This window comes from Sinohyriopsis cumingii, chromosome 4 (genome assembly GCF_028554795.1).
Source record: "Sinohyriopsis cumingii isolate HCF-2022 chromosome 4, ASM2855479v2, whole genome shotgun sequence".
NCBI classification, from domain to species: domain Eukaryota; kingdom Metazoa; phylum Mollusca; class Bivalvia; order Unionida; family Unionidae; genus Sinohyriopsis; species Sinohyriopsis cumingii.
Window position 1 is genome coordinate 144,516,134 of NC_142964.1, and position 27,633 is coordinate 144,543,766.

The following is a 27,633-nucleotide window of genomic DNA, read 5'->3' on the forward strand; positions in this document are numbered from 1 at the left end:
GTGTAAAGTGAAAATAATTATGAAAGCTGTTTGTTCTGGACCATTTAATGAAAACCCAGCAGAACAACATAATCATACAAATAACTGTTCCACATATAAATACAATCCTCATCTCAAGTTTAAGGAATGAGATACTTTTTTAACTTTACTCTAAATCCATCAGAATTACGAATGATTGTCAACATTATTTAAATAGTTCATACGGTTCCCAATGTTCTGATGCCTAATTTTTTTTCTCCATGTTCCAGTATATTTTGACAAAGATTCATACTCTATAATCACTTATTTTATCTAACATGAATAGTTTAATCTGAACATCCTGATATGCAAATAACAGTCATGGCTACTTAAATACAGGTATGTAATAATTTTCTCCTTTGAAAATAAATTGGATGAATCTGACTTTGAGGATACTCTTTTGTAAGTCTCCATTGGCAAAGCATCAAAAGCGACACTGCATGCTAGATTAATAAAGCTCAGGTATTCAATTAACAAACAAACAAAATTGCTCTATCAATGAGTTCCATTAATCACAATCAGAAAATAAATGGATAAACATAATCTTTCGTCAAAGACTTATTTACATGTGTTTAGTTATTAATAATGTACCTTAAAAGCTGGCTCTATGTATGGTGCAAAGACTTACATTATCCAACTGTAGCACTAACTCTGTGTCAGTATACATGTACAGGATTGTTTTAACCTTGCATTCACCTGGAACATCTCACCATGAAGCTTACTAGTGTTTGCTAACCATATATAATCTGATCCAGTGTGAATCACGAATTTTGCAACTAAAATACATTTCCAAGTCTGAAATGAGTTTTGATTTGTTTTTGTTTTCTAACTGTAAAACTGAAATGAGGGATCTATTTTTTTTCAGTTTTTGGAGTTGAGTGAGAAAATTCTGGACCTCCTAACAATTACCATCTATATACTCACTTAGAGGACCAGTCAAACTGCAAACTGCACAGACCCAGATCTGCAAGCATGTTATGCGCCAGCAGATATGGGTCTGTGTAGTTTGTTGGGAGTAATCAGTAGAACAAACAACATAGACCCTGATCAGCAGATGCATTACGCTTGGGCAGATCAGGATCTTTGCTGTTCGCAGTCTGACCTGACCTATATAGGATATGATTTTGTAGGGATTCTGATATACTGAGGGTTCAATTTGAGGGACTGAATATAAAACAGGCTTACCTTTTTCAAAAATTACTGTAAGGTACAATAGCTTTCTTTGAAAAATTCAAACTGCAAAAAACTAAAGATACAATGACAAAACAGTTCAAAATTCAACATATCTTCCCATTTCACAATAATGCACATAAAAGTTACGATCTTTAAATCTTTAGTTTTCAATTTTCAATTTTAGGTTCTGATCATGATCATTTTTTGTTGTCTGAATCAGTTTCAGTCTGTTTGCCAGCTTGTTCTTTCATGTGTTCCTGTTCTTGTTTCCTCTCTAAGTTTCCTTTACCAAAGAAAGATTTCATTTTTTTCCGACCTTCCTCCAGCACGGGTGCTAAGTCATAGGCTGAAGGGTACCCACTGTTATTAGAGAAATCCAACTTCTGATTCAAAATCTCCTGACCTGCACTTGCCCGCATCTCATTATCCATTGATATGTATGTAGGGGGTATTAGGCCAGCAGCTACAGGACGCCGTTCAGCATTCAAGAAGTTAAAAGTTGTACATGCTAGATCCTGCAATGAAAATATGAAGATTAAGCCACTAAATTTAATTATCAATTTAATTATCAATTTAATTATCACATTTTTGATCCCAGCTTCAATCACTAATAATGGAATGTGCGAAGTTGAAACTTCATTTATTTAAAATCAATTACACAACCCATTTACAACGACTTAGAATGTAGTGTTGCTGGCTGAGGACACCAAAACTGAGGAAATCCACATTTCCTTGCACAGTTGTCCAAACACTGATTCAAATCGGGGCTGATCAAATCCCATAGCCCGATGTCCCAAAATATTTATTTTCGAAGGCAGGCAATTGAAATTTTATTAAGTACTTGTCCAAGAAAATTGTTTTTTTGCTATTTTCAAAACAAGTCAGGCAAGCAATAATTTTCATACTTTAATTGCTTTATCTGTCTTTATCTGATCAATCAAGCCCTTATGTATTCTGAATGCTTCAATCTAACCTCTCTTCATTTATTTATACACATCCTGTGATACTGCAGTAAGTTGCCATTGATAATGATCAGTATTTATAATGTACTAAGCACCTGTGGGGAAAAAGTGCTAGGGTAAGCAAGGAAGATGAGGGATGGTTAACCAACCAGAAACATATTTTTTTTGCCTCAAACAATGAGGATGAATTCTTGAACTTTGTAGCAGATGACGTTATGCAGTTCTATTTTTATCAGATACTGTGAATATTAAACAAAATGCACACTTATCTTCAGGTCTGGACACATTTAATAAAATTTCCCAATGATCAGGTACCCGGGTAATCTGGATCTTCAAGTAGTCTGACGAGTACAGTAAAACCTGTCTTGTGAGACCACCTGTTTTTAGAGACCTGGATCACCATGCACTGATTTATCTGATCATATAATTTTATGACCTGCTATGAGAGACCATTATTTTTTGGCAGAAGGGGTGGTCTTTCACAACGGGTTTGACAGGTCAAAAACAATTAATCATTTGATTATGATTTTCCATAACAGAACATAAATGATTATAGTTTTTTGTTTTTAATATCTCTACTTTTGGGAGTGAAATTTACAAAAACCCTATGTATAGTATAACCAAAAACTGACAATGAAGCAGATGACAAACAGACATTAAACTTTTTGACTTTACATGGTACAAGCAACTTAACCATTACTATCTATGCACAAATGACATTACATAAGATGTAGAAAATACTTCCAACTCTTTAAAATTGAGGTCTGATGAGTTATGATGAACTCATCAGCAATCTTTAAATGTCAACTGGTTGCCAACACTAGGATCTACTCTGATCTATAGTATATACAAAGCAAAAGCAGCATATCTGGAGTCTATCCTATTTTGAATTTGCCTGGATACATTTTATATATTAGCCAAATACAGTACCATACTCTAAATAGAGCTGGAATACTGATAATTTCAAACTTTTTTACTCACCGTGGGTAACAGTTCTACACATATCCTCTTGATATATTAACCAAATATGGTACCATACTCTAAATGAAGCTGGTAGACTGATAATTTCAAACTTTTTTACTTACCGTGGGCAACACTTCTACACCTATCCTCTTGGACCTTAGATACTTCACAAGTTTGTAGTTGAATTTCTTTGTGTCATCACCAGTTCCAAGTATCAAGATGTCTAAATGCAAAAGAAAATGCAATTTCATGAGGATGTATATGAAAATAACAATAGCGTGAGAGAGAAAGGGAAAAACTTTCATTAATTCCCTCCAATGGCCTGTGTATTTTGTAAGGTCAGGCAAAAATGTAATATCATTCATGACTACCTTGCATGTGAGAGACAATGTGGGTGAATTAAAAAGACAAGGTCTCCAAACACCACTTAGTCTCTGAGTGTCCCTTGATGTACCCACACTCATACCTAACCAATCAGGATCTGTAAAATGAAGAACGTTAATTTTTACTCCCAGACAGTTGTGTTAATAAAATCATGATTTGCACAATATTTTAAGTGAGAGAGAGAGAGAGAGAGAGAGAGAACTGTAACCTGTTAAACAGTAAATCACCATGACTCATGCTTAATGCTCACCAAAAACTATCAACACTGGGCAATTTATACCTTAATTGACATGGAGGTGATTAAAAAGATAAAGGTGTCCATAGATAAACATCCACCATTCCACAGATTATGCAACTGACAATAACCAGGGTGATTTTGCGTTTGCTAGTTTTCTGTGGAAAAGCCCAATATTCTAATTTGCACAAGTAAAGTGCACATGTGGAACAACCCAATTCATATGAAGTGAGATAAATCAGATGGGTGTTGAAGAAACAAATGTTACTGTACTTTAAGTGAGAATATTTAAGCCATCTTGATTTAAAATTACAGACCGCTCCAGTGGCCTAGTAGTTAGAGCGTCTGCCTTGGAAGCGAGAGGTCGTGGGTTCACTCCCCAGCCGAGTCATACCAAAGACTTACAAAAATGATACTAACACCTGCCTCTCCAGGCACTCAGCATTAAGAGGTTAGTGTTAGGACTTGTCGGCCTGGTGTCAGGATAATGTGAATGGGTAGGACATCATGCTACATATCTGCGGCATGATGCCCCAGTGCTAGACATCACTATAAACTGCCACACTGCAGACATCGTAGCAATATGACTGAATAATTGCAAAAAGTGATTGTTTGGAAGTCTGAATAATAAAGTTTGGAGCAGGTTGTGTGTAATTAAATACTGAATGCAAAATGTCAAAATGTAACTGTTTTTCAGGGAAAGACAAGTCAACTGCAAAGTGAGTAAAAACATGCAAAACAAAATTTCAGAACTCCCAATTCACAGAGTTTGACTTTGTGAAGCATAGCAACATGGGAAGAACTGTATACTTTGCACATATAGTATTGCAAACATAACATTACATTAGTCATTCTGGAGTGCATAAAATCGGTCAGCACAGTAATGCCATATTTACATTAGTCATTCTGGAGTGTGTAAAATGTGTCAGCATAGTAACACCATATTGATATTACTCATTCTGAAGTATACAACATCTGTCAGCATTAGTAACACCATACTGACATTAGTCATTCTGGAGTATATAAAGTCTGTCAGCTAAGTAACACCATATTGATATTAGTCATTCTGAAGTATACAACATCTGTCAGCATAGTAACACCATACTGACATCAGTCATTCTGGAGTATATAAAATCTGTCTGAGCATAGTAACACCATACTGACATTAGTCATTCTGGAGTATATAAAATCTGTCAGCATAGTAACACCATACTGATATTATTCATTCTGAAGTATACAACATCTGTCAGCATAGTAACACCATACTGACATTAGTCATTCTGGAGTATATAAAATATGTCAGCATAGTAACACCATACTGACATCATTCATTCTGAAGTATACAACGTCTGTCAGCATAGTAACACCATATTGACATCATTCATTCTGAAGTATACAACGTCTGTCAGCATTAGTAACACCATACTGACATCATTCATTCTGAAGTATACAACATCTGTCAGCATTAGTAACACCATACTGACATCATTCATTCTGAAGTATACAACATCTGTCAGCATTAGTAACACCATACTGACATCATTCATTCTGAAGTATACAACATCTGTCAGCATTAGTAACACCATACTGACAAAATTCATTCTGAAGTATACAACATCTGTCAGCATTAGTAACACCACACTGACATCATTCATTCTGAAGTATACAACATCTGTCAGCATAGTAACACCACACTGACATCATTCATTCTGAAGTATACAACATCTGTCAGCATAGTAACACCACACTGACATCATTCATTCTGAAGTATACAACATCTGTCAGCACAGTAACACCACACTGACATCATTCATTCTGAAGTATACAACATCTGTCAGCATTAGTAACACCACACTGACATCATTCATTCTGAAGTATACAACATCTGTCAGCATTAGTAACACCACACTGACATCATTCATTCTGAAGTATACAACGTCTGTCAGCATAGTAACACCACACTGACATCATTCATTCTGAAGTATACAACGTCTGTCAGCATTAGTAACACCACACTGACATCATTCATTCTGAAGTATACAACGTCTGTCAGCATTAGTAACACCACACTGACATCATTCATTCTGAAGTATACAACGTCTGTCAGCATAGTAACACCACACTGACATCATTCATTCTGAAGTATACAACGTCTGTCAGCATTAGTAACACCACACTGATATCATTCATTCTGAAGTATACAACGTCTGTCAGCATTAGTAACACCACACTGACATCATTCATTCTGAAGTATACAACGTCTGTCAGCATTAGTAACACCACACTGACATCATTCATTCTGAAGTATACAACGTCTGTCAGCATTAGTAACACCACACTGACATCATTCATTCTGAAGTATACAACGTCTGTCAGCATAGTAACACCACACTGACATCATTCATTCTGAAGTATACAACGTCTGTCAGCATTAGTAACACCACACTGACATCATTCATTCTGAAGTATACAACGTCTGTCAGCATAGTAACACCACACTGACATCATTCATTCTGAAGTATACAACGTCTGTCAGCATTAGTAACACCACACCAACATCATTCATTCTGAAGTATACAATGTCTGTCAGCATTAGTAACACCACACTGACATCATTCATTCTGAAGTATACAACGTCTGTCAGCATTAGTAACACCACACTGACATCATTCATTCTGAAGTATACAATGTCTGTCAGCATTAGTAACACCACACTGACATCATTCATTCTGAAGTATACAACGTCTGTCAGCATTAGTAACACCATACTGACATCATTCATTCTGAAGTATACAACGTCTGTCAGCATTAGTAACACCATACTGACATCATTCATTCTGAAGTATACAACGTCTGTCAGCATTAGTAACACCATACTGACATCATTCATTCTGAAGTATACGTCTGTCAGCATTAGTAACACCATACTGACATCATTCATTCTGAAGTATACAACGTCTGTCAGCATTAGTAACACCATACTGACATCATTCATTCTGAAGTATACAACGTCTGTCAGCATAGTAACACCATACTGACATAATTCATTCTGAAGTATACAACATCTGTCAGCATTAGTAACACCACACTGACATCATTCATTCTGAAGTATACAACATCTGTCAGCATTAGTAACACCACACTGACATCATTCATTCTGAAGTATACAACATCTGTCAGCATTAGTAACACCACACTGACATCATTCATTCTGAAGTATACAACATATGTCAGCATTAGTAACACCACACTGACATCATTCATTCTGAAGTATACAACATCTGTCAGCATTAGTAACATCACACTGACATCATTCATTCTGAAGTATACAACATATGTCAGCATAGTAACGCCACTATGCATCACAATAGATGCAAAAAGATCATTTTTAATGCTGAGAAAAATATAACAAGCTCTTTGGGAAAGTTTGTACAACAATACCATCTAGTCTGTTATGAGTGCAAAGATGAACACTAATGACACTTGGATCACTGTCAAACCCTTCAATAAACTACCAAGACCAAGAAAGCCAGCAGTCTATATATGTGCATGTGCATGCATACATGTGTGTGTGTGTGTGGTTATGATATATGACCATGCTATGTGTACCTGCCTACCTTTTTTTAAAGTGTTTTACTGTTAAAAATGAATTAAAAAGATTCTGATTTTTTCCTTCTTTTATTCAGATCTGAATTTCCAGTAATTTTCTACAATATTGAATAAGTAAAGAACCTATTTTAATTGTACAGTGTCGCTTACTAGTATTTGGGTAGCATGCATCAGGGATGATTCCAACAATAAATTTCTGGGTCACCCCCATCCCTAGAACTGTGAACTTTTCAGCGTGAAATGGGTAACTTGGTAAATATGTAACACATAGCAACATGGTTTCTGACCTTATCACTTGCAACACGTGTTCCAGTTTATTTTCAGATGTTTCATTATACCAAATATTTAAAAAAATTACTATTATAAACCAACATTATTGATAGTTATATAATTTTCTTCTTGTTTTGTAAAGAAGTTGCCTTTATAAACAGCAGTGACAGTAGAAGTCGCTGTTGTTGTGTTCTTGGTTTAAAAAAAGTAAAACAAATTAATCTGTTTATGCAACTAACATAATATAAATTCATATTGTATTATAATAATTCCAGATGTTACTTACTGGTGTTATTGGAATAATGTGCACAGTTAATTACTGTAGTATCATACATTTTTGTGGGGGACCAATTTTTGTGGTTTTCATTGTTGCCCTGAACCATGAATTTAAATCCCCAATGAAATATAAGCCACATACGATGATGACCCTCCACCCCATTTTTTTTAACAGTGTTTCATTCCTAGAGATTAACAAAGCTACTAGTATTTGATAAATTAAGGTCAATACTGTAATCTGGTAATTGAATATTAGCTTTCACATGTGTTTGTTTTATTTTTTATTTTAACCTTTTGAAACAAGAATTATAAACATTTTATATTGTTTCAATGCAACGTTTGTAAAGGTATCTGATAGCGGCAACTTTACACTCACTGCCTTAAATCGATATGTGAGATAAGTAATGATAGAGAGAAAACAGAGAAAAAGCATAAGGTATTTAAACGATAGTAATACTAAAAATGAAAGAAAAAAAATAATACAAAATAACAGTATATAAAAATTAAATTTAATATTTATTCAAATCGATCCTTCATTTGAGAATAACTATTATTAAAACATTTAAATCCTTCTGAAAGCACATTTCATTTTATCCATGCATTTTTAATCGAAAAGAACAACAATCCTGTAAAATACTATAACTATTTCTTGAAACACTATTATTAATGAAACACTATGTATATACACTAATTACAGCAGAGTATTAAAGCTCACTCTTCACATATTTTTGGACAAAGCCAAATATCAACATCGTGTCAATCAAGTCTCATGGTACTCACAAATGCTTCTCAGGTAAATAATCCCCAAACTGCTGAACTAAACAAGTCCAGTTTTCTCAAAACCATTGATAATTAGGTCCGATCTTTTACTCATTGTCGCGTAAGATGCAATTATCCATTCTGCATGGGGAGTCTAAGATGAATTGTATCACTTTTAAGCCACTGTGTTAACGCCATGATCATCAGAAAGTACTGATGGTGCAATTTGATGGACAGTGGTTTAAGTAAGAGATCATTCATATATACTTTAATAACCGATTGGCCTAGTGTTGTTGGCTGCGTCAGCTTCCTTTGATGTTGAGCACTCAAATGAAAACATGGCGAAAGTGATTAATCTTGACAGGTGGTTAATTTGTGCTCATAGAGATGGAAGTATTGTTGTAGTGTTGTTGGCTGCATTGGCTTCGACTGATGTTATTCACATGGTCGAAAACGGTGTAAGTATTGAACTTACCAGGTCTTTAATTTGTGCTCATACAGGTGGTAGTATTGTTTTAAACATTAAAAGTGACTGACGTTGCATTGGCATAGTTTTATTCTTTTGTCTTCTTTATTTTGGGTATTTGTAGAGGTTAAACCCTGAAATTAAATACCTACTAATTATGCAAATTTTGACATGCAAAACCACGAATTTAAGTACCCAAGAAAATGCCTTTTTTTGGTTAAAAAACCAAGAAAATTGAGCCCAACGAAAATAAATGATACTGCAGTAGTTTCCAAAGGAGTTAAAGATCAGTACCATTTATGGCTGAACACTAGACCAAGCATACCACAGCAGAAGAATTTCAGGCTAAATGTTGATAATAAACAATTTAATGCACAAAATGTATACCCGTGTGAATCAACCATTAGCAATATGTACTGACAACTATCCAAACAGCTAGTCAGCAAAATTTGGAATGTAATTGAACAATTTTCCATAATAACCATGCATGTGGTCATTAAGTCCTTCACTGATTCTGTAGCAAATCCATTATACAGAATGAACAGTATATATATAATCTGCATTATTTGCAATAACAGTGTAATCACTGTGAACATCAATGTTTTAGTCAAGTGACCATTATGGAGGATCACCTGTGAAATACTGACATATTTAACTTTCAATAAATTTATATTCTTTACTTAGCAATATAAAATCACAAATATTTATAGGTGTGTGTGGCTTTTCTTGTGTTACTCTTAATTGACTATTTAAGTAAGGGTCATTGCATAAAAAAAGCATGGGAAAAAGTACCCTGTCACTAAAATCTTGGTGAGTGAATTTTTAACCTTATGATGCCATGATTATTGAGAAATGGGTATTTTGTTGAGTGAATTTTTAACAGTATTGACACAATTATTCAGATCACAGTGGTTGTTTACAACAGATTGGATGCACTGCCAATTTATGGTATACTGTATATTACAATGGTTTCGAAAGTTTATATACTTTTTGTTGAAATAAGAATTTTCTTTGATAAAACTCTTAGCGCAGTTATTAAAAATGAAAATAAAAAACCCACAACATTTCTTTCAATTTTCATTACTTAAAAAGAGACATACATTGCAACCACATCAATTTAAATCCACTCTCTCATAATACCACTACACCTATGTACATTGATTGAAAAGTTGAGCTCTAATGGTTGGTAAGTTTAGCATTGATTACATATATGCAAAAAAAAAAAACAACAAAGAATTACCAACTTCTTAATCACTCTTAAATTAAAGAAGCCTAGATCTTATATGCTTTAACAGTCAAAAGGCTTTAACATACCAATTTTGGGCTCTAGGATGCAAAACAAGGTCAGGGAGTCTTCATTAATATCCTCCACTGAATTAACCTGTAAATAAAATTGAGAAACTGTGCTTTGTCACTAACATTTTCCTTTTAATTGCCAAAATGAGCTACCCATACCTACTTGGATACCTCATGTTGCAGACTGCCCAGCATGGATTAATGATTGGGGGGGGTCAAAGATTTTGACCCAGGTCTTGATGGGTGCATGCTTCTCCCTTGACATTTCCAATACTCCCTTGACATTTCCAATACTCCCTTGACATTTCCAATACTCCCTTGACATTTCAAACACCAAATGACATTTCAAATATTCCCCTGACATTTCAAATACCAAATGACATTTCAAATACCAATCTTTAAGGCCCAAAAAAATGTTGCATTTCTGGTTGGCCAACCATACATTTCTCATTGCCAACTCAAGCACTTTTTTCCCCAAAAGGTAAAAAAATAAATAATTGCCAAAACTCATGTTAAATATATGAAATGTTAAAAGAAAAACAAATGACCTGCTACCTTAATTTTAAAACCAGTGTTATAGGAAACATGCATATTTTTGGGTGGCCTAAAGGATACTGATGCAAGGGTCAATTTTCATCTTTAAATTCTTCATACTCTTTATGGAATACTGACCCTTTGGATACTGGGGTGATAATATTAACCCTTTGGAAATGGGAATGATAATATTGACCCTTTGGATACTGGGGTGATAATATTAACCCTTTGGAAATGGGAATGATAATATTGATCCTTTGAAAATGAGAATGATAATATTGACCCTTTGGATACTGGGGTGATAATATTAACCCAATTTATACCGGTGTGCTAAAGAATAGTTTTAAAGCTGATTACCATATATACTCATGTATAAGTTGAGTTTACTGCATACAATATACACCCTGATTTGCCATCGCATACTGCACTGATAGATCAGGGCTATGTTGTTTGTTCTACTGATTATTCCTAAAAAGCTGCATCAACCCAGATGTGATAGCAAATCTAGTACAGTTTGCAGTTAGACGACTTATAAACAGCTATACTGGCAGCTCCCCCTCCCACCTGCTATACCCTCCCCTATTCTTTCTACATCTTCCCCATAAGCCTCTTTCTCTGCATTGACTTAAAAACATCTTAAAAAGAACAACTATAGCAGTTACAATAATTCCTAATATGCATATACTTGCTTTAAGAAGGGCTCAAATATGAATGTTCTTTTGTATGTTTTATTATCAAAAACATAATATCAACTGGTTTGTCATTAGAAGTACAGACTTTATTTCACCCCAAAAACCCAGACGTTCAAAATTTGAAACGTAACCTTCATTGTCAGCTGTTCATGCTCCTAAAACATCACACCAAACAGGACCATCCTTCCTCAAATTAGATTGAGTTCAGGTCACAAGAATAACACATAATAGCTATGAAAATGTGACCTTTGACCCAAACCCTACGTTGGGGTCTGCATCAGGGATAGTAATTTTTTACTCCCATCCAACTCATCCTTGTAAAAACATAATCCTCCCTCAAAAGGTGAAGTCCAAGTTACAGACTGAAGCAAATGGCAGATGGACAGATGAACATGATCAATTGCATAATATAAGTATATGCAACAGTGCAGATGAAATAAAATGTCCTATTGCCTACCCTCTATAAAACAGTAATAACTTAAATGTTCATCTTATTTTTTTATGATTTACAAGAATGTTTCATTTACATTACATACTATTATCTTGCAATCTCTCTTTTAGTCTCAAAATCCCCTATGATCTGGAATTCAAGATAACTGCATTTTAACTGTCAAGTGTTAAAACCATCTCTGATATTCCTCAGCAATAGCAAGATTTTCATACTAGCTTCTGTGGTACAAATGTTGAATGTCAACTTTGCGTCATTTTCATTTAGGATAAAGCAGACATCACTTGATGTCTTTTCCATCAGATGGGCACTATTTTAATCTAGGGCCAACTAAACATCACATCCTCCTAGTGAAAACCCCAGATTGATATGACCATCTATTCTGGAGTAGGAATAGGAATATTTTCAATATGGCTGTCATGGTGGCCATATTGGACACTAGATCGATACAACACTAATTTAGGACCAAGTTGACATCATGAGAAGACTTTCAGTGGAAATCTCATGTTGATATGACCATCCATTCAGGAGTCAGTCATACTAAACACCAGATCAGCACCATTTTTCATTTAATCATAAAAATTATCTCAGTACAAGCCCTAGCTTGATATGACAATCCATGTAAATGTAGCAAGGCTTTCAGGATGGCAACTGTAGTGGATATCACCATTTCATTTAGGATCTACTACACATCATAAGAAGTATTTCTTGTGCTAATGGATGGACAGATGACAGACATCAGGCCATCCCATAAGCTCTTCTGGTTTATGACCAGTAGAGTAAAAACTGGTCATTATTTTCATTCATTATGTATACTGCTATTGGAGATATGTATACAAAGGCCAAGTTGTATCAGGCATGCACTTCCAACTGTTGTCTTTTTTGGTAAATTAACATTCCCTATTTTCACACATGTGACAGATAAGTCCAAATGCAAGTATGCTCAATTAGGTCTGGTTTTCAAAATTCCTTTACAAAAGTGCAGATGTTGTGGCAGTCAGATCTGCACCATTTTCATTCTGAAAGAATTCGATATTACAAGAAGCATTTCAGAGAAAAATCCCTTCAATTTGGGAACAGAATCTTGGACTTCATATCTTCTTCACCCTCTATACCGCATCCTTCCTTAGGTGGAAGAACACGTCTTCATGAGAGATACCAGTTCAAAACTGGTGGAACAGAATGGATATTATTGAAAGACATCAAAGTTGAACTCCCCTTATTTGTGGAAAGACATCAAGGATGACCTTTCCTTATTGTGGAAAGACATCAAGGGTGACCTTCCCTTATTGTGGAAAGAAGACATCAAAGGTGACCTTCCCTTATTGTGGAACGACATCAAGGATGACCTTCCCTTATTGTGGAAAGACATCAAAGGTGACCTTCCCTTATTGTGGAAAGACATCAAGGATTACCTTCCCTTATTGTAGAAAGACATCAAAGGTGCCCTTCCCTTATTGTGGAACAACATCAAGGATGACCTTCCCTTATTGTGGAAAGACATCAAAGGTGACCTTCCCTTATTGTGAAAAGAACCCACTCATCATCCAGAAAGTCCAACCAAGCCTCTGAAGACAGGCTTAATCTGTCATCTATTGGAACACTGGTAAGATTGGGACTTTTGCAAAAGCAACTGCCTCACTCTTTTTTACAGAAACGGGAGGGGTCTGTAGACTTATTACCCTGGTACTTCATGCCAGCTCATCACAAGAATGACATAAATGAAATTAAACTTTGATTTTGATTCTTTTTCCACATTTTAAGCCATTTAGGAAGGACGTTGTGGGCCTTTCAGGACGGGGCATATCTTTACCAGTTTTGCCAGGCTGAGTACCATGGTGAGGGACTGGTGCTTCTGATCATTTAAATGCTGAAAGATAACAGCAGGGATTAGCCCTGCGAAAAGTATTTCTGCATCCAGAGGAGCAATCCACTGAAGGCATTTGCCATGATCCAGCAAAATCTTAGATATCTCTAAGCCACATCCATCCTAAGATGAAGTAGCTCTGCTGGGAGTGCCATAGTCACTATGACTGTATTCCTCAATGGTCTCTAACAGTATATGCAAGGCCACTGGAGACAAAGATTCCTCATTTAACAGACTGATGGAGGCAAATGAAAGAGATTGACATGTGAGGTTAAGGTAACTAGTGAATGCACCTTCATTCCAATGACACATGGGTAGAATGGTCCAGATTATGCTGAAATCACCACCTGAGAGGCACCCAAAATTTAACATGAAAGTGAAGGCTTAAGGGAACAAGTAGGGGAATGGACCCTTTAGACACGGTCTGTGACAAGGAACCAAACTATAAAAAAAGAGGACAGACAACCACTTCTGATGTCTAGCACCTTCTTGGTCTTTAGACAATTTTTGAGTCAGCTAAACTGTTATTGCTGAGTGAGGAAGTAACAGGTCCAGCTTGGGCTGTACACTAGATAGTATCTCCCAACTGGAGAAGATCCAAGCACAAGGTACTGCCTGAAGGAATGTGGAGCTGTTTCCTCCCATCTGGTGGTGTGGTGCAGTCACACCTATTTATAGACTGATCTCGATCACTACTTAAAATGCAGAGTGTATTTATAGCTTGATGTTGCTGCTAAGAAAAGGCTTCATCCGTCACATACTGGTTTGTGAACCCCAAAGGTAAGCATCAACTTCTTACTAACCTCTTACTCCCCTATGTTACAAAGACACTAGGAAAATCCTATCCAAGTGGTGTCAAATTACAAAAGGTAACTACCTCCAACACTGCAGTCTTAGAGGCAACAATGTAAAAGATCTTGAGATCAATTGTGCATGCACGGTTTGCAAATGGCCCTCATTTTGAGCCCTTGTGGAAAAAGATCTTATGTGTAACCTCAAGATAACTAACTAGCCAGACTTTGACCCACACACTCACAGATCATACAAGCATGAAACAGCCTTTCAAAAGGCCTGGAAAACTCAGTTTCTTGGACAAATCATTCACAAATAATGTTCTGAATTGCAATATAAGCTTCACTACATTAAAATGGAAAAATTTATAATCTATAAAAACATTGACACAAACCTCCAATGAAGAAGCTACTCTACCAAACTTAATGTTATTTGCTAAAATTTTCAACTGATATACATGTAGCAAACATGTGAGACCAAATGGGCACTTTTAGTGAAAATAAAAGGAACTTCCTCCAGAAAATGAAAAGATCCCCCCCCCAATTTCAAAACAAACGGTGTTCAATACCAGATTAGAGAAATTATTTGTCTGATATTTTCAGTAGCAACACCAAGCGTATATATACAGGATATTTTTGGATACACCAATAACACACTAGGCAATCTGGATAGGATCCTAGCCTCCATAGATCTTGAATGTTTGGGAAACAGATCATGGGGAAGAAGGTAATAAACTGCCTTTTACTACCTTATCTAAAGTCCTTCATCCTCCATCACCAGACCTGAAGAGTGTGGCATAGAAGGAAAACTCAACTGTTGAGAAGGAACAAGTGATAAGTTCTTCTGTGTACCTGTTTCCACAAAAAGCAACTATTCATCATCCTATCTTCACTCATGGGATGAATCAGAACTTTTGACTCCTCTTCCTCCAAGGAGATGGGTACTTTCTAAATTGGGGATTACCCTCCAATCTCCATTCATAGGAGGTGGCTGGCACAGCTTTTGATTCTCTATACCTAGAGACAGCGAAAGACAATTCCCTTCCAATGTCAGTGGCAGCAAGTGGCAGTCCCCCTCCCCATCCCTTCATAATGAAGCTGGAGAAGATGTAGGGTGTGCTTTGTACCATGATGCATGGGAGAGTCATCAGTGGAGACATTGTTGGAAAAGGACACATTGCTGATCTACCATTTGGTGGTACAAATCGTAAGCTTTTAAGTTGAACAGGAACATAAGAAAGAATATATAGGTATCAACCTGATCCCTTCACTCAGATTGGTTCTCAAAACTCAAAATCTGTTCCCACATATCAGCAACTGGTGATTGGTTGTTGTTGTAGGGTTTAATGCCATTTTTCAGCACACAATAGGCTATACATGGCGGCCAGTATTATTGGTGGAGGAAGAACCCAGGAAAACCCCGGAAAGAACCACCGACCCACGTGAAGCTACTGGCAAGCTTTCTCACATACAGACATTGGCTGAATCTGAGACTCGAACCCACGCAAAGGTGAGATGGCAGTGATCCGTAGCGGAGAGCACTTTAGACCACTCAGCCACTCTGGGCCCCCTGGTGACTGGTGCAGTGTGCCTGGTGGAAGAAATTCAGTAAATGTTGCTTTGGATATTACCGTGTAACTGGTGTCCAATGTCCAGCCAGGTGACAGGCGACAGACCTTCTATGATTATCATAAGACCCATATCCCAGTTACCACTACCTTTATTAACATTTTCTCTAACAGCTACATGTATGACATGTTGTGAAGTACACTACCTTTTTAGACACGCTTAACAATTTGCCAATCTGCATTTGGATTGTGTTGAACCATTAATAAAGAACACACAGTTTCAAGATGAGGTGTAAATATTACTGCATTGTTTTATTATTGTTACAATTCAAACTCCATGCTGACACCAGAATCAGATCGATTGTACTTAGGCGGTTGATCTCTTTCTCTCTCTTAACTGCACAAGAAGAAATAGGTTTAAAAATGGTGTATTTAAAACTAATGTCATTAACCTGATAATTGGATTCAAAAAGTTGCAATGTCAGGCATATGCAAAGGTAAATTTTTTTTAAAATCAGATTTATTGGGGTCAATGCATCCAATATATACTTTTTATATGGGGGTCCCCAAGTGGCCGAGTAGTCTAAAGCGCTCTCCATTACGGATCACTGCCATCTCACCTCTGTCTGTGCCGGTTCGAGTCTCGGATTCAGCCAATGTGGGTATGTGAGAAAGCTTGCCAGTAGCTTCTCGTGGGTCAGTGGTTCTTTCCAGGATTTTCCCGAGTTCTTCCTCCACCATTATTACTGGCCTCCATGTATGGCCTATCATGTGCTGAAAAATGGCGTTAAACCCCAAAACAACAACAACTTTTTATATGGCATTTAAGACTGATCATCAGCAATGGCACTTATAAGGATTGACCATCTTAAAATAAAGTCATTACACAGCTTGTTTGGGATGGATTAATTCAGTGATATAAAAATTAAAGTTACTGCATACCCATTTTATCAATGTATTATTTCATTTTTGCAAATGTTATGCCCTGTTTTAATGGAAACTATTAGTTTCAAAACAGAAATTCTTACCACAGCTATTACAAATATCTGTGATTGTATCCATCAATTGGTGTTAACTTCTAGATGATAACGGTTTTGATATAAACCTAAAGAAATAATAGAATTTTATCACAAGATACAAATGTAAAACAACTGCTTAAACATGCCATCTCCTGACAGTCTCTTTTTCAGAGAGCATACACTGTCATAGTTTTCGTTTATCTAATACCAGCAACTTTTACACACCTTTCTAAAATTTACTTCAGGTCCCACCCACCATCAATACGTATGGAAATATTTCCTAATACACCAAAATAAATAAACTTTTAAGGCTTAATATTTCCCAGGTTCTTCCTCCACCATTAATACTGGCCGCCGTGTGCTGAAAAATGGTGTTAAACCCTACAACAATAACAAGAACAATTCACAAGATCAGATGTTTTGGACATAGCATACTGTGAACAATCAGACATTGGTCATATAGTTTTCAAACATCGTTATATCAACTTGTCTTTGATTTTCTTTTATCCACTAAATTGTCAAATAAACACCTGACTGAAGAAAAATTCAAAGATGATTGTAGTTTACAGATTATTTCTTTGCCAGACAATCAAATGTAATGTCGACAGCTCAAAGGTCATGTCGTCCCAGACTGTTAAATGGGCTGTAGTCACACAACACAAGCCAAAACAGGTTTGAAAGTATACTGGACTTATCTAAGCCCTACAACTGAACTATGGCTCCAGGGTTTTATTAAAGTCATTATGTCAGTCCCCTGCACCACATGGTTTATCTCAGTGTCAGCACGTGATACCTTATAATAAAATATGTGAAGCCCAGGCCAAAATTAAGAGAAAAAAAAAATACTAGCAACAATAAACTTTTTTTTTCATCCTCCAAAACTTATTTGGGGACCTGAGGAATTAATACTTTACCATCTGACTTAACCAAAAAAAGCCCATTAATTAGGTGCTACTAAGTTTCAAGGTAGTAATTAATTTACTGTTAAGAAATAAATACATACATTTTTTAAAAACAGTAGATAAGAGTAAAATAAAATATGGCTATTTGGTAAATTTCTCTAGTATACCTTTTTAAAAGAAAGAGTTACTTGAATAAATTATTAGCTTGATAGGAAACCAGCTGACTACACAAGGATAATACTAACACTAAAGCAGCAGCAAATCTGGAACCAAAAATTGACACAGTATCTGGTGCATTTAATAATAATGTATAACAATGTTTTCTTTCCTTATCGTAATTTATCTCCCTTGAATGTACTTTAATGTGTTAAATTTCACAAATATTCAGTCACCATGTTAATTTTCAGGAAACAATATCCAGCAAGAACAGGACCTTCCATTAGATTTGAAGCTGAAGGTGAGTTGCTAAAGTAGGCATGGGGTGTTGGGGGCCCAACTGGGGTGGGTGGGTTTTTCTCCAAGTAGCCAGGTATAAAGCAAAGTGACCAGTTAAATCACCAGGCTCCCAGCTGGTAAGGAAAGCCCTGCAAGAAGCATTAAAATTTCAGGATCTCTGTTTCTGAGATATAGTGACTCAGTTACTATATACTTCCTATACTTTTGTACAGTTACAGGAATTTTTCCCACTTCTATACTTACACATTATAACAGGACAAAACTACGTGGGTCAGGTCCAACCTGACATCCTTTCTGCTGTTCATAGGTAATGTGATAAGACGATGCCAAGCATGGATGAGTGACATGTCCAAACAGTCTAGAAATATAATTACTTTTCTGGTTCTTCATGCAAACTCTTAAAGTCTAGACTTTTTTAGCCTATTCAAGAATCTTCAAAAAGAATAAAAAACTGATTGCAACTCTCTGGAAACTTACACTGTTTGAAAACTTAGGACAAAGATAGTGTGTATGATTTACAGTACAAAAAAGCTTTCTTACATTCCAGTGAAGAATAGATTTTGGGAAAATAGCACATGGGCCAAAGATCCGTGGACCATTAAGAAGCTTGAATCCCACGTTACTATAAGCCGAAATATGGATGTAATCTTCATCCTCTTCTCCCAGAAAAGTCATGGAGGTTTTTACATAATCCCCTTCAATGTTATGATGTCGAACTGCAGACCTGAAAAAAAAAGATTTTGTTTTCTGCAAACTTAAAAAATAAGAGTCTCATACTTTAATGAACATACAGTCTTTGTTAATATAGTTGGGGGCGGGGTGTAGTTTAATTATATTCCCCTTCCATGAGCCACCTTTCAGTCTTTGAAAATAAATCTTTCTAATGAAAAGCTGAAAAAGCAGGCTGTTATAATCAAATAAAACACATCCTTCTCAAATATCTATCCCTTGTATTAAGAAAACTTACTGCTGCACATTTGATTCTGCAACATAATTACATTTATTTCTAATAATACATCTATGTCTTAAAATTATCTATATTGCCAGTTATTGAGTTATGTATATTTGATTTAACTATATTTGATTTAATATATATTTATTTCAATTTAATTGTTTGCCAGTTTTAATTTTTTTCATTACATTCTATTGTAATGTAAATTTATTCTCTAGAGATGATTATTTTTTCAGAAAATAGTTTGACCTTGACTGTTTTATAAACACCAGGTGTTGATCTAAATCCTGACCTTATTTGAACAATTTTAGCACCCATGTAAACAAGTTCTATTATATTTTAAAATGATTGGTTGTTGTCAAGGTCATGATGGGACTTCGTCTTTAAGATGTAAACAATTTATTAAATTTTTTATTTCTTAGAGTAAAATGATTGGTTTTCGTCAGGTCACACTGGGTGTATGTGACCTTTAACAAGTACTTGATTTCTATGAGCTTCGAGAATATGATCACATGACCCAGTGTTTACATTATAAAGACCATATAACCTCTGCCTTGGAGAATTATTCTCAGTAGAAGCTGGGCTGTTACACTGGAAGTTGTATGTTGTGCTGTTTGGAGTTATTTCAAATTACTTGGATTGGAATTGTTTCAAATTACTCGGATTCAAAAAGACTAATTCTGTTATTTTTCTGAAAATGTAAAATTGTTGAACAAGGAGAGTTCTTTATAAAAAATTTATTCAGCTATCAGAAAAGGGGGTGATAATTCTTGTTTCTACAAGGAACTGCAGAATTCAACACTACAGATTTCAGCATACATGGTCTTCATTTTGGATTCTTTGTAAGAATTCGAACTTGAAATCATTAGAACATGTTCTTATTAGAACTACTAAAATTTTATTCTTAGATTATTTTGGATTTGATTCCATAAAATTCTAAGTCCATATTTTTTCATTTTTACAGAATTTTTCCAGGGAAATAAGTTTTTGTATTTTTTCAAAGCTTGTTGTTTTTACTCTTTCTCGTGTTACTGTTTATTCAAGCCTAAACACGTGACATAAGAGAATTCTGAAAATTTTGTGTTGTGAATACAGTTTTTATTTATTTGCTTCTTGACTAAAAGCATTTCAACACATAAAAGGTTACAATAGGTATGGCCAAATTAACGGTATGACAAGTGCAGAAAGGTGCCATGTACACAGGGCCTTCCATTAGATATAAAGTTGGAAGACGAGTTGCCAAAGTAAGTGCAGGTTTGGGGGATAGGCTCAGGTTCATTAAGTAACTGATTGTAAAGTAAAAGCAGCCAGGTAAGTCTTCCAGATCGCAGCTAATAAGGAAAGCCCTGAATATGTATCAATTATTTTTATAATGCACTTTGTGAGCCTATCTTTCATATATCTGAGGAGACCAGCAATAATTCTGTAAAAATGCAGCCTGCAGTAGATTTAACCCTGTTGAGGTACTTGAAAAGTCAAACAAGTTTTCCATGTATAAGCTGTCCTGGAACATTTGTTAACATTGTGATAACTTCCAGATCACCACTTACCTTTTAGATGATAAGTTTCTAAGCCAACAAGTTGTTCTTCACCACTTTTTCAGATTATTTTCTGATATTACTGGCCATGGCAGGAAACAAATGTATAGGGGCAAATTCAATGGCTGACATTCCATCCATTAAAAAATATGGATTTCAAGTGACCTGTAACTAATGAATTTACTAATGTGGATTGGTCTCTGTACTACAGGAAATTAAATCCTTCTATCAATCTAATACCTTTCAACACATTCATTGTTTATAAACATTCCCTCCACAAATCAGTCACATAACAGTCCAGTGGCTGTTGAACTCCTATGTAAATTGTGACCTCATCCTTGCACATAATCCACTAGTGAATTTGTTGCCATACAGTTATTCTCTGCCACTGCAAGTAATATCATAAAATAATCAAGTCTGGAAGAGAACAATTTCTTGGTCAAATAATCCCTGGAATTAAAGACTGCTCCATGTTGCCTAGTGGTTAGAAAGTCTGCCTCAGATGCGGGAGGTCGTGGGTTTGATCCCCGGTCGAGTTATACCAAAGACTTAAAAAATGGTGACAAAAGCTGCCTCACTTGGTGCTCAGCATTAAGAGGTTAGTATTAGGACTGGTCGGCCTGGTGTCAGGATAATGTGACTGGGTGGGGCGTCATGCTTCATATCTGCGGCATGATGCCCCAGTGCTAGACATCACTATAAACTGCCACACTGCAGACATCATAGCTATATGACTGAAAAATTGTTAAAGATACGTTAAAAATCCAAATCACACACACACAAACCCTGGAATTAAATATCTTACTTCTAATAACGCCTGGAAAAAAGTTCATAAAGATATATTTATTCTACTTTGTGTGTTAAATTGTCATAGCATGGCCAATACATAACATAATATCATGAAGGTGATTAGAAATAAAGAGACACAGATAAGAAAACTGATCCAGTTTCGTTAGTCTTCTGATGATCCAGTCCACTTTCAATACCTTCTTCAGATTAACCAGTCTAGTTTCAATATACTCTTCAGAATAACTGTCCAGTTTCAAAATATATTTCAGACATAACCAGTCAAGTTCAGATTAACCAATCCATTTTCAATATACTCTTCAGATTAACCAGTCCAGTTTCAATAAAAATTCTCTTCAGATTAACCAGTCCAGTTTCAATATACTCTTCAGATTAACCAGTCCAGTTTCAATATACTCTTCAGATTAACCAGTCCAGTTTCATTACAGTCTTCAGACAAGCCTAGTCTTATTATTATAATGGCACTGAAGGTCAATCTGGTAACTGGTAATGGAGATGGGAAGGGCAAGAGATGAGATGATATATTCAGAATGATAATTAAGAGGGTTTCCAAACAATAAGCTTCATCAACTCTGCTGAAGACAATTCCAAATATGCACCGTTCACGAGAAAAAACTGTGCTTCTAGAAATTATTAGAACATCTTAAGTCAAAAACCTTTTAATGTGAATGGCCTGAATTCAAGAGGGTTTATCTACACATCAAAATTGACTAAAACACTGTAATGGAATGTCAGTATCACCAAAATGAGTTGTAAAACAAAGTGGTTTTCAAATGTTATTTTGTTTAAATCACTAAAACAGACTTACAATCATAGAAATGTATATTTTAAACTTCAAAATGGAATTTAAATTACTGAAATGGTGTTGTCAATCAAGAAAAAAGACTTAAAACAAACCTAAATGACTTTTAGATCACCTACGAACACCCTAAAAAAAAACAAGAATTGACCATAATTGAAATGAACTTCAAAGTCACTGTTGTGAAGCTGCATATCAACAAAATGGTCATTTAAAAAAATGTATGTATGTATGTATGTATGTATGTATGTATGTATGTATGTATGTATGTGTGTGTGTGTGTGTGTGTGTGTATATGTATGTATGTATGTATGTATGTTGTTGTTTTTGGGTTTAACGCCATTTTTCTGCACACAATAGGCTATACATGGCGGCCAGTATTAATGGTGGAGGAAGAACCCGGAAAAAACCCTGAAAGAACCACCGACCCACGAGAAGCTACTAGCAAGCTTTCTCACATACCCACATTAGCTGAATCCGAGACTCGAACCTACGCAGACAGAGGTAAGATGGCAGTTATCTGTAACGGAGAGCGCTTTAGACCACTCGGGGCCCCATGTATGTATGTATGTATGTGTGTGTGTGTGTGTGTGTGTGTATGTATGTATGCAAACTATGTATGTATGTACCAGGTATGTACTCTCTGCTCTAAAAGAGATATTACATCAATATTCATGTTAAAATTATATAAAATGGAAACAATTGAGACAGTGTAGGTAATGTAAACTACTTACAACTGAATATATACGAAAACTGCTTAGCTAACAGCAGGAAGAAAAAAGGATACAATTCACTTAATTGTTGAGCACAGTCTCTGCAGTGTTGGAAGAAAAATAACTTGTGTACCTATTTAAAACATCTACAGGAATTGTATGTCAAAAAGCGGTATATACATCTAATGCCAATGTCAGAGACTTACCATATATACTGCTTATAAATCAGGTCCACCTGGAAACAATATAGACCCAAAACTGCAGATGAATGCACTTGTAGATCTATGTCTACAATGTTTAGTCTATTTATTAGGTCAAACAAACTGCAGAGACCCAGATCTGCAGGCAAATTATGCAACTGAAACTTTGGGTCTATGCAGTTTTATTATGTTGGATCTGATGTATAAACAAACATATACCATACCGTCAACAATAATTGCAAAGAGAGAAGATTTTTTTTTTAAATACAGATATATCGTACTATGTAATGTATCCACAAAAAAAATCACAATTTTAATTTAATAATCTGATCTACAGTCACCATAATGTAATATTACATCTACTCTTTCAATATGTCCTGTTAGGATTTTCTTTATACAGAAACAGATAACAGTAATCATCACAGTAAACTGGAAATCCAATCTGATTCTAAAATATTCAACAATCATGAATCTGACATTGTGTACAAAGTTCACTTGTAATTCAGGTCCAAATGCAACCTGCATAGGCCCAGCTCTGATGGTGCATAATGTACTAGTACAGAGCTGTCCAACCTTACTGACACCATGGGCCACTGAAAAATGTTTTTCTTTAAGCCGAGGGCCGCAGCATAAAACTGAAAAGCAACGACTATATAGCTGCTCGAGCTCTGTCAGGGTATTTAAAATCAGCCCAAGGGCCGCATGCAGCCCGCGGGTTGGACAGCACTGTACTAGTAGATCTGGGTCTATGCATGGGACTGATCAGTAGAACACACAACATAGACCTTAATCTGCCTATGCAATATGCAATGGCATAATCTGAGTATATACTATCTGCAATTGGACATGACTTCTAAACAAGGATGGTATCTAACTCTCTTATTGTAGATATTTTCAGATGCAGATCTTGAAATCACAAAACATATACTGTAAAATATTGAAGGTAACTATGACATATATCTGTGGCAAATGTTGAGTTGTAAGTTAAGATCTGAGAAGTAATTGGATTTTACCCTGTAACAAGTGGTGCCATCCGCTCCACAATTATCAACCTATTCCATTAAGTACTATGAAAACTCTAATCCCAAGTTATGCTCCAAGCAGGATATCTTCTTCTTTGTCAAATAAATCCACCAAATCCCTGACTTATAAAATGTCATTTATTTTCTTGAAACACGTATAATGTTCTGCATAAAGTTGTTCACAGTTAAGAAAATGTTTACATCTGTCATCAACAAGTTTTCTGCTGAATGTACATGCTACCAAATGACCAACTTTAAGGACCAAAAACTTAAATATTTTCAGCCAGTCTCTGTATTACACAGATTAACATGTCCAACAAAACCAAGCATGACAGCTATACTGTTGTAACTAAAGAGAAGCAAATCACCCCAATAGTCTAGGTTACACATCTTTTCAAAACTGTGGATCTTTTAGTTTGCGCAGCCAATTCTATATTCTTTTATTTTTGCACTTAATACTGGAGTAAAATTTACTTTAATAAACCATACTGCCATATATGGTTGCCCAGCAAAATACATCTGGTAACCCAAAAAGATTTAAAAATAGTCAAAATGATTCCAAATTTACCATAAGAGTTATTAAAAATTACGTGAAGATTTGTGCAAAAATGTATACTGCATCACAACAAGGATATTCACAGTACATAACTGTCAGCAAAAGCTTGTTGTAAATCTGGGCTTTATCATTGGGTGCTCAGATTTAATTTTAAGTTGGGCACTATATTTTTCAAACTCCTCTTAAGGTGTTTCCCAGTCTATATTTCTCTGAAAATTAAAAATAATTTGGCACAAATCTTATTGAATTTGAAGGACTTTTTATGAACTGACTTAAACGTATCACAAACAATCTCTTCCATGTCCATCTGACTAATAGAGAGAAACGATTTTTGCCTTATCTATGTATGATTCCACTAATCATACACTTAATTTATGCCAGCTTCCTCTTAAAGTGGGGGCCCCGAGTGGCCGAATGTTCTAAAGCGCTCTCCGTTATGGATCACTGCCATCTGTGCAGGTTCGAGTCTCGGATATGGCCAATGTGGATATGTGAGAAAGCTTGCCAGTAGCTTCTCGAGGGTCGGTGGTTCTTTCTGGGGATTTCCCGGGTTCTTCCTCCACCATTAATACTGGCCGCCATGTACAGCCTATCGTGTGCTGAAAAATTGCGTTAAACCCTACAACAACAAAAAAAAATCCTCTTAAAGTGAGTACTATGTAAGGCCTGGGGGCCTTAGGTGGCAAAATGGTCTTAAGTACTCATTACTGATCACTGCCATCTCACCTCTGTTCAAGTCTCTGGCTTAGCCAATGTGGTATGTGATAAAGCATGCCAGCAGCTTCCCGTGGGTCTGTGCTTCTTTCTCCGGATTCTTCTTCCAACAGTTACAATTGCATTAAACCCATAACAACATTTAAGCCCTGCATCTCTGACACATCTCGAGTTTTTATATATTACAACTTCTTATTATAAATCCATAATTCACAACCATATAACGCAGAAGGAAGCAAAATTCCCCACAAATATGAAAACTTGCAATGGGATTGCTACCAATGCCTAAATAATACAAATAAATTTAGCTGTTAATTTAGATTAGTACTTTTTTCCCCAAAAAGGTCTAAAAAAATGAGGAAACATTCACTGCCAAACCAAACCAGTAGAAATCAACACGAATATACTAAATTAGTACATATGTATGAACTGTTAAGAAATTTAGCTCCCCCCCACCAACAACAGCCAGACTGAATTCATATATCATTGATCACAAATATCATTCACAACTGCACCATCTTCAGAAAACCAAATTGAAACGTTTCAAAATTAATACGGACCCATTTTCCCCTCCTTAAAATAAGGCATTGTTGTAAAGTTTGATGCTGCGCGTGGTAAAGTTATCAACACGATGTAGCACAGAAATAATAAGGATCAACGGTAAATGTCATCCCCCCACCGTTTTTGCATTAATAAAAAATGAGCTCTCTCAATATAAATCCATTAATGACGAGATTCGTCTGTGTTTTACCCATGAAGAGTCCGTATGGACGTAAACAATGCTCTTGATATTCTTGATACCATCTTTTGCACTTTAACAACGAAAACTTAATATGCTTTGAATAAACCCATGTTGTTCTTTCCAATGTCAGATCAAGGGCAATAACTCTAATACATAGTACGCCATTTGCTGTGTGTGGGAAGTAACTCAACCTAGCTTGCGTTTCATATTTGAGGGTGTATTGACAGAGCTACACCCCATATAGGCCTGTGAACGTGTGATCATGAATTAGCGGTCGAGATTTAATCGTTATTTAATAAATTACCACGACCTGGTCAATTTCAATCGTAGCAAGCCACATGCGAAATTCTGAAAAGAACGTAGCGAACGTCCGTGTCTTGCCACGATAGCCCATTTTTGGAAGTAAGGTTTCAATTATCACGTCTCGTATTTCTTTTTATTTTTATCAAGTCAATCAGTTAAAGTTAATCTTTTGAAAACTTCGTGTTTTGTGAATAACACCAGAACACACAAAATATAGTCATTCCTATGTAGTGTATACCTGATTATTGGATTACTCGATCACTGTTCTCAGTATTTCTCCATGTCTTCGTTTTGAGTTCTGAGTCATTTACACAGCTTTGCGCGCGTTTGTTGTAATAATGAAGCTGCATCAATATCGCTTAAAATCTGTTATTTGGTCATATTTGCAGAAAACTTTGTAAAGTTAAATGCAGAATAATATTAGAGGTCGAGTGGTCCAGAATTCTGATATATGCAGTTATAATGCTAGATAACAAAATCTGGATACAGTAGCAAGGATATATATATATATATATATATATATATATATATATATATATATATATATATATATATATCAAAGTACGACAAAACAAGTTTTAAATTGAGCCCCCTCCCTG

General features: G+C 35.7%; 1 protein-coding gene across 3 annotated transcripts; it reads right to left on the bottom strand.

Moving 5' to 3' along the window:
* Positions 1–29: 29 nt before the first annotated feature.
* On the bottom strand, positions 30–27,340 carry LOC149802255 (NADH dehydrogenase [ubiquinone] 1 alpha subcomplex assembly factor 3-like). 3 transcript variants are annotated; one of them, XM_089956685.1, is made up of 5 exons: positions 27,273–27,340; positions 19,229–19,412; positions 10,430–10,496; positions 3,239–3,339; positions 30–1,706 (listed from the first exon to the last, which is right to left on the bottom strand). In XM_089956685.1, exons 2-5 carry the CDS (start codon positions 19,361–19,363, stop codon positions 1,389–1,391), a joined length of 621 nt encoding a protein of 206 aa, XP_089812811.1. In that variant the 5' UTR covers positions 19,364–19,412; positions 27,273–27,340; the 3' UTR covers positions 30–1,388. The 3 variants fall into 3 exon arrangements, with proteins under 3 accessions (XP_089812811.1, XP_089812809.1, XP_089812810.1); XM_089956683.1 differs by lacking the exon at positions 27,273–27,340 and adding an exon at positions 26,741–26,888; XM_089956684.1 differs by lacking the exon at positions 27,273–27,340 and adding an exon at positions 26,002–26,713.
* Positions 27,341–27,633: the final 293 nt, after the last annotated feature.

Coding starts and splice junctions, on each gene's coding strand:
- LOC149802255 (XM_089956683.1), bottom strand. CDS start 26,793: ATGGTATCAAGAATATCAAGAGCATTGTTTACGTCCATACGGACTCTT. Junction 10,497..19,228: donor AATCTATTCTTCACTGGAAT/GTAAGAAAGCTT, acceptor TTTTATTTACAG/GTTAATTCAGTGGAGGATAT. Junction 3,340..10,429: donor CATCCTAGAGCCCAAAATTG/GTATGTTAAAGC, acceptor TTTTGCATTTAG/ACATCTTGATACTTGGAACT.